General features: G+C 34.9%; 1 protein-coding gene across 2 annotated transcripts in view; it reads right to left on the reverse strand.

Annotated features, from left to right (window-relative positions):
• The window catches only part of LOC144433609 (transmembrane protein 198-like), a 65,993-nt gene that overhangs the window by 13,568 nt on the left and 39,287 nt on the right, over positions 1–13,138 (reverse strand). For both annotated transcript variants that reach the window (XM_078121946.1, XM_078121945.1), the window contains exon 3: positions 6,466–6,712. In XM_078121946.1, the coding sequence (XP_077978072.1) occupies positions 6,466–6,643 (178 nt within the window). In that variant the 5' untranslated portion in view covers positions 6,644–6,712. The remainder of the gene's footprint in view (positions 1–6,465; positions 6,713–13,138) is intronic.

Here is a 13,138-nt window from a genome sequence, read left to right on the forward strand (position 1 = left end):
CTCTATGAATAGAAATGTTAATTTGTAAATACAGTTTGTGATACACATACAGGTATCTCAAGAACAGTAGGTCAAATAATCCATGTAAAACCTAATATCATAGCACTTTTCATTCTGTTTGATTTCCCAAGTGTAGCAAACATTTCTATATATGGTTTAAATATCTACAGCTGCACTCCTTTGTGGAATATCGAGTTCAATATTCTCGAGGCTTGCCCAATTTGTGGATGAGATATCAAATGCTATAAAATCAATCAATTTTCAATGTAGATTCCGTATTTACCCAATGGGATATATGCAGTGGTTGCCCTCTGGGTAATATCCAAATTTACATTTATATCATAAAGTGCATATTGTAAATGACTACAGCAGAGAGTTGTTAATGTTAAAGTACTTCATTGATAATTTGTATTGAATATCTGGCTGGTATTTTGAATATACATATACACTGCAAACCTAAACATTTTTGATAAAGATTTATTTTCACTTATTTTGCTGGTACGCGGTAAACAGAAACATGAAAAGAAGTAATAACTAAAGTGCCAATTTGTACATAAACAGTGCACCAGGCTTTAATAATAGTAACCCATAAACTAGTTTTTGAGAACCAGTTGAATGTAAAATTGCAAAAAATTTCTCATGGTGAAAAGATGTAGATTTATAGTATGTCAAAGGTCAAACTTTTTATAAAATATGTTTAAATTTATCATAATAATTAATACAAACGAAAACAATTCATTTGTTGTTAGTCTAAAATTTAAATGTGATTACGCTAAAAAGTGACATAAGAAACACAATAATTTGTTCCACCCTTTTTGGGTTGAAAGTCCTCGAAGGTTTTAATGTGTTATGTATGACAAGGGAATGAATCATCGTAAGTTACATACATACCACCCACACACCCTGAGTACACAGTGAGTCTATGAGATAGTTAACACCATGTTAACCTCATAATCACACTGTCAATTCTCTTCACATTTCTCAAAATATTTCTAGAAGGCGACAGTCTACTGATGCATGATGGGAACTAACTCACGCTCCTGACTGCGTTTTGGGAAAATTTTATCATGTATTTTTAAATTATGTTATTCAAGATCTCTGACAGATAGGAACATCTTGAAATATGCACTGCAAAAATTCAAAATACAGTATCTACAATTGTAAATACTGATTTTTTTTACATTTGGAAATTATAATTTAAATAAGTTCATTGTCATTGCGATTTTTTTTTGCCAAATTTAGTAAATTATATTTTGTACACAGATACTATTCCTTCCTCACATGAATTCTAGACAAAAGTTTAAAGACGATGGAAAATTTGGGGTCTATAAATCTGTGACAAATTCCGAAAATTCAATACACACACATATTTTTCTCAAATGTCTAAGTAAGAGAATGGGCTGAGAGAAGTCAACTCAGGCAATGGTGGGAGTCCTATGGATTTGAGTGTAATGTTTGCAATCCACTGCATTGATAGTATTTGCTTGTCTGTAAGCGCAAAACACTGTTGAACACAAATAATAAATGTATCTTTTGGACAAATGGGGGAAGGTGTTCACAATGTTTATTACTTTTTATCAAATGTTCCATCACACCATACACTGTCTGTTAGTCTGTTAGAGTTAGTCATGCCGATTCACTAACCTGTGAGTTCATTTACAAATTGACACTATTTCAACTTGAAATAACAAGGTGATGGATATAACACTGTACTGAAAGACAACAGATCTCACCTCATCTAATTCATTTTACTATCTCTCATTGTATATTTCTCTATCACCTCACCTAATTCATTTCATTCTCATTGTATATTTCACTATCATTTTATTGACACTCATCCATTCTCTCTAACAATTGCCATATCAAAAACTTGTTTCCTTCATCAACTTGTGGAGATCTCCTCTGCATATACAGATAGGTTACTTGTACATCTTACTTTGTGTATACTGCAATTCTTGCATTTACTAGATTCTGAAGAAGGCTGGGTGGTTGCTCAGTTCACCTGACAAGTGTTATGTATTGAGAGAAAGCTTGTCAGTTCAACTATCCAGTGTACTATGGTGGTTATGTATTTACAGACCTGATGATGCTATAAATCTTACAAGATCAGAATTAAATAATTATATTTTGGAAACTTTGCTTTGTTAATTTTTTTCTAAATTAAACCAAAATTTTCAACCATATCGCGTCCCAATTACAAGACAAGTGAGCAGAACCATGACATGACAAATATGGCAAACTGGTAGTCCAGAACTTGGCTACTGCCTTGACAACGCTGTTTGCCCTGAATCAAACAGCATTGTCAAACCAGACAGCCAAATCTCTGTGCAAGCAAACTGCAAATTACTTGAATGCATTTTTAGTTGTATGCATTCCCATATTGTCGACTGCAATTCATACAATACTATTTTTTCCAAGAGATCTATATTGCAAACTTTGACATTGAAGATTGTTTGATTTGGCAATGTTGAAGTAGATTTTCTATCGGTGATTGAACTACGGAATGGCAAACTCCAAATGAACCCTATCAGAATTGTACAACTACTCAACGTCTGGTGAAAAAGGACAAATTGATTGAAATTGCAAAACATATGGTGAAACTTACTCTCACATTACATGTGAAATCAAAGCCCAAAATTGTTATCTGACGTGAAATGTATAGCGTGACAAATGTGATGTACTATTCGGCTGAGAATTTGGGGAATTTTACACATTGTACTATAACTTAGTAATTGTGAATTTCAATAGTTTTAGTCACTTTGTAATGTGTGTAAATATTGTCTAAAATTAAATTTAATATTTGATGTAGCTTAGCTCCCACTATGCTATATCAGTTGGTTGCATTGTCAGGATATCTACTAACAAGGAGTGTCCTTGATGTTCTATTAATATTCTTTTCAAAATGTAATGAATCTATAATACCGTTTTAAAGTCTGACTCAGTACGTTCAACAAGATAACCATTTAGATATTATACCCCAACATTTTTCTTCCTTTGGCCATGGAAAATTAGTGACCTAAGGGGTCCTTGTCACTCTGCAGCATTGCTGGATGAGTAGTGACCTAAGGGGTCCTTGTCACTATGCATTGCTGGATGAGTAGTGACAAACACTTTTATGAGTATTTTCTGGCTGAATGAAGTAAAATATTGGGGAATAGTATAATTATACCTCAAGTCATCAAGTTTAATGTATGAAAAATCAGGAAAAATAATGAACGATTTGGATCGTTTTGACTCATATATTGAGCACCACAAAACCAGTGATGTAGACATGGGTTGTCGAGACGGAGAACGACCAGGGTATATAATCCATATTTTCTGTTCAAAGACTATAACTTGGCTTGAGTATGGTATTATGGTTGGTATCCAAGATTTAACACCTTTTCATCGTAGTGTCTTTTGACTTGATCACAAAAAGGACTTTCAAAAAGTTAACACTACCTAAGTTTGTGAGTTTGTGATTACAGTCTACAGATTATTACAAAGTATCTCAATTTCTATGACGGTGTTCAGTATATTTCAGTATATGTTGACATTTTACACTACCTCTTGAGTCTAGCTAACTAAACATTTGTCTTTCTTGACAAAATACAAACATTATGAGTAGACTTGACATACTTAGAACAGTAAACACACTGAGTGTAAATTGACCGTTGATCACAAAATTTAGAACGATACATGTACTTAAACACTAATGAGGTATGTATGGACTTCTAGCCAGTTGAGAGGTCAAGGGTCATTTGTTTATCAAACCACATTCGATAATTTGTTTTGAATCAGGCCAATGACATTCACTAAATTGTTGATTGAAACATTGTTATAATGTCTACAGGTAAATGACCATGAAATTCAGCTTAGCTTGATTGTTTTGGCAAAGGTGTACATTGTACATTTGAACTTGAGCTGTCAATAATGGTATTTTAATACTTTACAATTCATGGCTTGTCTAAAAGTGTGGTGTTGCCTTGACCATTAATTTGGCTAATTTCTCCTTTTGGATGTGACATATTGTCATCGAAATCAAACTATAATATGACAGACAGGTGCATCAATGACCACGATGACTACATGACCAGTTACAAAACTGAGAGAAAGTGATAAAACATACAGTCTAAAGAATCAACATTCCATTATTTTTATGGCCTCATTTTACCTGATGACTTTCTCCTTTTCCCCTTTTAGTAGAGTACATATAGAATTTGTGATCCCTGAGATCTATAAATCTGGTGTCAACCTGTGAAATTCCTCCCTTATAAGATGAAGGCTAGATGGGCTTTTATTTAAACCCAATATTTGAATCCCCCAGTCTTGGATTACTACAATCTTATCTGTCAAGCCATAGGAATTATATATATACCGGTATATCATTGTTTTGTTCTGGACCAACTTTTTCTACAGCTCAGCCAGACAACAATTATTCACAACATTAGCCTCTTAACTACATCCTAATACTGTACCCTTATAGACTTTATTGAAACCATGGGTCAACTAGACTCGAGTCCAGATAGTATCCCATAGTACTGGACAGTGTGACTATAGAATCCTGCAATGTTACCTAAGTTAATCATTTTATTGAAGAATGGGAGCAATTCCCAGCAGAGATTAGCCAAGTCCCTATACGGTATCATTACGATATACACCTTTAGTTAGAGACCACACAGGCATCCAGACTAAGCAGAGATTTACACAAAAAAGAATGAGTAGAAATGAACCAAAACAATGTTGTGAACTATTTCTTGCTTCATGAACTTTAACCTTTAGCTGACCATTACCATTACTGATAATGGAGATTCTATTTCACCCACTTCTACAATGTTATAGCTGTGACAACAATTAATACTCCATGTGATTTGTATAACTTTTTTATTAGAAACCAACATAGAGTGAGCTAGGCAAACAATGACTGTGAACTTTGTTACACTTTGTATTACATGACATAAAAGCAAAACTAATTAACTTTGACAATATTAATCACAATGTTATCGTCCTCATCACGTTGTCATATTGATTTCTTTCTTCACAACTCACCACATCAATTATTACGAGAGTTGCAGAGTGATATGTAATTACAGGGCGTACATTTCCTGGCAACGTACAACATGTTCAAAATCAGGCCAAACATTGTGAAATGCACTGTAGCAATGATCCTACAGCAACAACACTCTGTTTGAGAAAACTGATTACTTGAGAATGTAATTCTGTAGACTAATTCAACTGGAAAACAAAGACATCTGTGTTACTTGAGTGGTTGGAATTTTATGAGGATTTTAATATTCAGACACGCTTATAAAGATGAAGTCACTCATAATAAATGACCTGTTTCCAATCTATACTGTTCTGTTCTCCAATATTAGCATATGGAAGGAAATAAAAAACCCAAGTAATTAGCATGGGTTTCATGCTGTCCTTTATCTACAGTAACTTAAGGAAATGAAATGCCCTCAAGTTAGAAATCCTTAGCTTAAACTATTTTAATTGCTGTTCATATTTGAATGTTAAACATCTGAATGGTTAATTACAGGTTCCACGGTACTACATATACATGGTGTATACTATAAACTGCTATCATTATAACTAGACAGAATGTTTAGCAACTAGACAAACATTTCACCTTTGTCACACATGTAATTTGAATGAAAGGCAAAGTTAAGACAATCCTATATATGGATTTCAATATGTATCAGTAATGAGTATGAAAGAGAGCAAGCTAGCTACAATATTCCCTTTGAAGTCCTGTTTCCATATTCAAACAAAACTGGTGCTCGCCTTAGTTGGACTGATACTTGTTCTGTTTACAAGCCCAGAAATAAAAATACCCACATTTTTGTTTTGTATTAATACATGTGAAGAGCAGTCCAAGGTATGTCAATCATTATCTACTTGTGTTTGCTATTAGAGGGTGCTGAATACATCTAACAAAGTTCCTCTTTTTATTGCCCCCCCCCCCCCCCCCCCCCGAATTATATGGTACAAGGTATGAAAATCTAATACTAGTACTATCAAAGTTCTACTAGATTTCCTCCCTCTGTTACAGTGGTAATATCTTGACTAAAAACACTGACTGTGTGTGTGTGCGTGTGTGTGTTTGTGTGTGTGTGTGTGTGTGTGTGTGTGTGTGTGTGTGTGTGTGTGTGTGTGTGTGTGTGTCTGTCTGTCTGTCTGTCTGTCCGTCCATCCGTCTGTGTGCACACCTGTGTGTATTCACACATATGAAATGATAAACATAAATATACATATGTATATATTTATGAATAAGGTGTAAATTTGCATAATATGCGCAGACATGATTATATGTATATATAGTACATGTATCTCACCATGTATGCATACCCACATGACCCAAAGTCTCTGGGAATGTGGAAATGTATATATGGGTGAATGTGTTCATTCATATGAAATATTGTCAAACGAATGTGCCAGTAGTCTGAATGCGATAAAAATACTTAAAGTATCATATGTACTCACCAAAGAAACAGAAGACGATACCAAACACAAATGCTAAGGCACAGATGACAGCAGGAGCTATGGAGTAAGACGAAAAATCAAGATTTTCACACTTGAGCAGTGGGTTGTTTGGAAACTCTGATGAAGTGTCCTGGTTTTTGGTTGTCATGACAACATCTAATCCATTTTCTGCTGCCATAATTTTGTCTCCTTGTTTGATCCAAGCACAAATGGCTTGGATTGGTATCTATATTACATCGCTACATGCCTGTAGGGAAAACAAAAACAGAGAAAATGGTGGGGTTATGACACTGAATATATTCATACATTTGCAGACCATCTGTACTCTGTACGTGTTTATGACACTGAATATATTCATACATTTGTAGACCATCTGTACTCTGTACATGTTTATGACCACTAAACACCATCCACGGAATCTATTCCATGCTTACACAATGACTTATTTCATGATCTGTCAGTATTTTAAACTTAGCATGTGAAGTAGTTAACAATCTATCTCAGCTTGCCAGGTGTTTTATCCAGGCTCCAATCAACATACGTAATTAAACCTGCACTAGCTGTAAGTGAAGAATCATTTTATTCTAATTATTAAACAAAACAACAATATATTCAATGGAAATTATTAAAATACCAACAAACTAGACATTTTCAATGTCAGCTAGATGTCTGTTTTATCTATAAATAGTATAGTAAAGTTGAAATCATAATTCATGATATTTAGGTGCAGACTAAAAATTAGTTTGATTCATTGTACATATGCATGTATTATGTGTATTGCTACAATGATACTACAGGTGATAGAATACTGTGCAGAGTGTCAATATAATTACAGGTGATAGAATACTGTGCAGAGTGTCAATATAATTACAGGTGATAGAATACTGTGCAGAGTGTCAATATAACTACAGGTGATAGAATACTGTGCAGAGTGTCAATATAATTACAGGTGATAGAATACTGTGCAGAGTGTCAATATAACTACAGGTGATAGAATACTGTGCAGAGTGTCAATATAATTACAGGTGATAGAATACTGTGCAGAGTGTCAATATAATTACAGGTGATAGAATACTGTGCAGAGTGTCAATATAACTACAGGTGATAGAATACTGTGCAGAGTGTCAATATAATTACAGGTGATAGAATACTGTGCAGAGTGTCAATATAATTACAGGTGATAGAATACTGTGCAGAGTGTCAATATAATTACAGGTGATAGAATACTGTGCAGAGTGTCAATATAATTACAGGTGATAGAATACTGTGCAGAGTGTCAATATACAATTCAGCCAATATATCTAATAAACCAGTTTTACAAAAATGTTCAATTGCAGTATGTGCAGCTCTAAGGTGTAGACATTTATGCAAATTAGATGTTACCATAGTACCCAACTTTGTTCCCAAACCTTAGTAAAAGCACTCAGTGTCTGTCCATATTTCATAAACGTATGGCTTTACATACAATGCAAGTTGTCCTTTAAACACAGCACAGACAACCTTCAAATATTATAATATAAATATAATCCATATTCTCCCAAGGTCTTTTACACATCCTATGATTCTCCACCCCCCCCCCCCCACCCCCCCCAAACATCAGTGTTTCAATCCTCTTTCTCCCAACATGTACTCAGATATGTACAAACAAATACCCCTAGGGAGAAAGAAGATTCATAATAATACCATTTTACTTGAAGAAATAAAAGCTGAATAAATCTAAAAGTGGACTTTTGTAGTAAATGAATGTAATGTAATATAAATAAATGAATCTAGTACAGTGAGTAGCCTACAGGCTATTTAATTACCAGTATATCCTTTACTTGAAATAGACAAACCACCTGCTGTGTATCATCATAACTGTGCTATTATTTTAAGTATACAATTCTCAACATATCTCACAAGGGTGGATAGATTCCCAGGAAATTGACATGGTGTACAAAATCAACATGACACAGAGTATTACATATAATTTATGTGACTAGAGAGTAAAGGTTAATCTATTACTTGACATTTAACAACCCTGGGAAACAATCACTTCTAAATACTACTACATCGTGTGTGTTTATTTATAATATATACATGTCTCTAGTCTAGGCTGTAGAATCTATGATAGCTAGTCAGTCTATGCTGTAGAATCTATGATAGCTAGTCAGTCTAGGCTGTAGAATCTATGATTGCTAGTCAGTCTAGGCTGTAGAATCTATGATTGCTAGTCAGTCTAGGCTGTAGAATCTATGATTGCTAGCCAGTCTAGGCTGTAGAATCTATGATTGCTAGTCAGTCTAGGCTGTAGAATCTATGATAGCTAGTCAGTCTAGGCTGTAGAATCTATGATTGCTAGTCAGTCTAGGCTGTAGAATCTATGAATTGATTGCTCGTCAGTCTAGGCTGTAGAATCTATGATTGCTCGTCAGTCTAGGCTGTAGAATCTATGATTGCTAGTCAGTCTAGGCTGTAGAATCTATGATTGCTAGTCAGTCTAGGCTGTAGAATCTATGATTGCTAGTCAGTCTAGGCTGTAGAATCTATGATTGCTAGTCAGTCTAGGCTGTAGAATCTATGACTGCTAGTCAGTCTAGGCTGTAGAATCTATGGTTGCTCGTCAGTCTAGGCTGTAGAATCTATGATTGCTAGTCAGTCTAGGCTGTAGAATCTATGATTGCTAGTCAGTCTAGGCTGTAGAATCTATGATTGCTAGTCTAGGCTGTAGAATCTATGATTGCTAGTCAGTCTAGGCTGTAGAATCTATGATTGCTAGTCTAGGCTGTAGAATCTATGATTGCTAGTCAGTCTAGGCTGTAGAATCTATGATTGCTCGTCAGTCTAGGCTGTAGAATCTATGATTGCTAGTCAGTCTAGGCTGTAGAATCTATGATTGCTAGTCAGTCTAGGCTGTAGAATCTATGATTGCTAGTCAGTCTAGGCTGTAGAATCTATGATTGCTAGTCTAGGCTGTAGAATCTATCATTGCTAGTCAGTCTAGGCTGTAGAATCTATGATAGCTAGTCAGTCTAGGCTGTAGAATCTATGATTGCTAGTCTAGTCTGTAGAATCTATGATTGCTAGTCAGTCTAGGCTGTAGAATCTATGATTGCTAGTCAGTCTAGGCTGTAGAATCTATGATTGCTAGTCTAGGCTGTAGAATCTATGATTGCTAGTCAGTCTAGGCTGTAGAATCTATGATTGCTAGTCAGTCTAGGCTGTAGAATCTATGGTTGCTAGTCAGTCTAGGCTGTAGAATCTATGATAGCTAGCCAGTCTAGGCTGTAGAATCTATGATTACTAGTCAGTCTAGGCTGTAGAATCTATGATTGCTAGTCAGTCTAGGCTGTAGAATCTATGATTGCTAGTCAGTCTAGGCTGTAGAATCTATGATTGCTAGTCAGTCTAGGCTGTAGAATCTATGATTGCTAGTCTAGGCTGTAGAATCTATGATTACTAGCCAGTCTAGGCTGTAGAATCTATGATTGCTAGTCTAGGCTGTAGAATCTATGATTGCTAGTCTAGGCTGTAGAATCTATGATTGCTAGTCTAGGCTGTAGAATCTATGATTGCTAGTCTAGGCTGTAGATTCTATGATTGCTAGTCTAGGCTGTAGATTCTATGATTGCTAGTCAGTCTAGGCTGTAGAATCTATGATTGCTAGTCAGTCTAGGCTGTAGAATCTATGATCGCTAGTCAGTCTAGGCTGTAGAATCTATGATTGCTAGTCAGTCTAGGCTGTAGAATCTATGATTGCTAGTCAGTCTAGGCTGTAGAATCTATGATTGCTAGTCAGTCTAGGCTGTAGAATCTATGATTGCTAGTCAGTCTAGGCTGTAGAATCTATGATTGCTAGTCTAGGCTGTAGAATCTATCATTGCTAGTCAGTCTAGGCTGTAGAATCTATGATTGCTCGTCAGTCTAGGCTGTAGAATCTATGATTGCTAGTCAGTCTAGGCTGTAGAATCTATGACTGCTAGTCAGTCTAGGCTGTAGAATCTATGATCGCTAGTCTAGGCTGTAGAATCTATGATTGCTAGTCAGTCTAGGCTGTAGAATCTATGATCTCTAGTCAGTCTAGGCTGTAGAATCTATGATTGCTAGTCAGTCTAGGCTGTAGAATCTATGATTGCCAAGGTTTTATACATTCCAAGGTAACATATTTCTATGATCCTAAGTAAATTGAATTTCTTTGATGTCTACAAACATGTCATTTTGTATTTTTCTGGTGAAATATAAAATTCAATCATTTATAACCACATTTCTTTCATTAATTAAAATACATACAAATATATTTAAAATTGATTTCTGCTCAAATATGCATTCAGGTAAATTCTAACAAATATATGTTTGGATTGATTTTACATCCTTACAATTCCATAATAAATATTGAATAAATGTGTTGCAGTTGTTGTATACCTGTCAAGTTTCCTGTAGAAATTCAACCACTTTTTGAAGCAAAGTAAGAAGAAAAGGATCTGTATATATTGTTTGACAAATAGATATGGACAATACACATAGTGATTCATTTCATATATACATTTCATTTTTTATAATATCAAATTGAATTCAGAATTTAAAAGTATAGAAGAGAAAGAGCAATTTAAATTTATATTACCATCAAAACAAAAAAAGATTATCATTTCTCTCTGTATGTATCTACACTCATGTAAAAATACATGCACAAAATATACCACTAACATAGCTACCGGTACACTACACACACCTTACATTAGCTTGGTTATTTAGTATTCAGCTATAAATACATTCATAGTGCATAAGTGATTCAGTTTCATTATCGTTCTTGAATTATCTATGTTAAATTGTTTGACTCCTAAGTGCCTATTCCCTTCAGTGTAAAACATCTCTTATGAATATTCATTGTTCAACCATGAATAATCATTTCTACTGCCTCCCATGATGCAATGTGGCCTACAGCAAAGATACCCTATAATGATATTAAAGGCACAAGATCAACTTGATGTTTCTTTGAAATCACGAATAATGGCACTGACTGTCCAGAGCTCATTAGTTTATAAACGTTCCCCTCATACTTCCCCATTGGTGGGGTGGGAGGTGGGGGTAAGGGGATGATGGCTAGTCAAAAGAATAATGTTCTGAAACAGTTACAACTGTAGAATAACCTTGGAATGAATACAAATGTACTCTGCTAACTAACTGCTAGGATATGTATAAATGACAGAATGAGAGGTCTTAGAATAGCCATACCAAAGACTAAAGTAAAAAGTGACTAATATAAATAACATATTTCCTTTCTCTGTTAGCATTTTGATACAATCTTTATAAGATAACTATGAATAAACACAATTTAAAGGTCATACCTTATTAATACCTACCAGTATACATGTCCTGATAATGTTTGTAATATCCTTATGAACACTTGTTTCCCACCTCTCTGTACAATATCTATCACAGTGATCAAACTCTCAAGTCTGACCCTACACATCAGTATCTCATAAAACTACTCATTACAATCCCATCACATCTTGGCAACACAGATCATATTCATATTACCCCTCTGAGGAGATTTACCTGACTTCATTATCTTAAACAGTTTTGATACGTGCCACCATTGATTTCTCAGCCTGTACTCTACAATTAATGTCACTTTCTCATTTCACCTGAGGTTTTGACACAAGATGGCAGACCTGACTATTATAAAGGTGGGGTGCAAGGGTCCTACATAATGAGTACATTCTGAGTTCAATACCTGTTACATAGTATACAGATTTTTTATCAAAATGAAAATACGAAAGCTTCTACAACGATTCATTGAAACATAAACCATAATATTGTTACATTATGGTTGTCAGACCTCACTTGACGTAAAGAATGTCATACTTTTATACCGATCACAAGTATTCATGAAATAACACAATGCAATGCATGGAACAATTAGATTTCAAGGTTAATAGTAATACATTCAAATGAAAGGGAATGATAGAATAACATGATATATGTATCTGTACACATAATGACAGCACAGTACATCATATTATGATTGTGTATAGTAGTTACCCAAACTCTATAAACTGGAAATAACCGTCATCTGTTTCCCTTCCTGTACAAACACCTTGTTGATTTTTTCAGACAGTTTATCGTACACGGTAAAACATAAGCTTCCGAATACAACATGATGGTACCGGTATGAAAACTTCTGGGTCATTGATTATTGATCATGATCCTACACACACCCACCAGTTTCCTGTCTTTCATCAACGGATTACAGCTTTGCACTTGCTCTGTCTTGAGTTTGAAAGAATGCACACAGTCAGTTCTAGACCACTGGACCATACAAGCTTGACTGCTATTTAGATATACTTCTCATGGTTTTCAGTATGTTGAAGCATTCACTTCATCGCCTTCATGCTACAGTTCACTTCATACACACCAACACAGTACTGGTGTATACCACATGTGTATACCCAGAAGACCTACATAACACTGTCACCTATCCTGTCAATGACCCTTTGTGACAATAGACAACCAAATATGCAAATTATGAGATAGACATGTGATGAAGCCATTTCAGTTCAATAGATACAATAACAATAGGATTTAAACCATACATAATAAAGCTTTAGTATTGATGATTTAACTGATTAAACTCTCATGGGAAAGTACTATAAGGTTGTACAAATGGACAGTATATAATAGTGGCAATACACTT

This window comes from Glandiceps talaboti, chromosome 4, assembly GCF_964340395.1.
Source record: "Glandiceps talaboti chromosome 4, keGlaTala1.1, whole genome shotgun sequence".
Classification (NCBI taxonomy): Eukaryota; Metazoa; Hemichordata; class Enteropneusta; family Spengelidae; genus Glandiceps; species Glandiceps talaboti.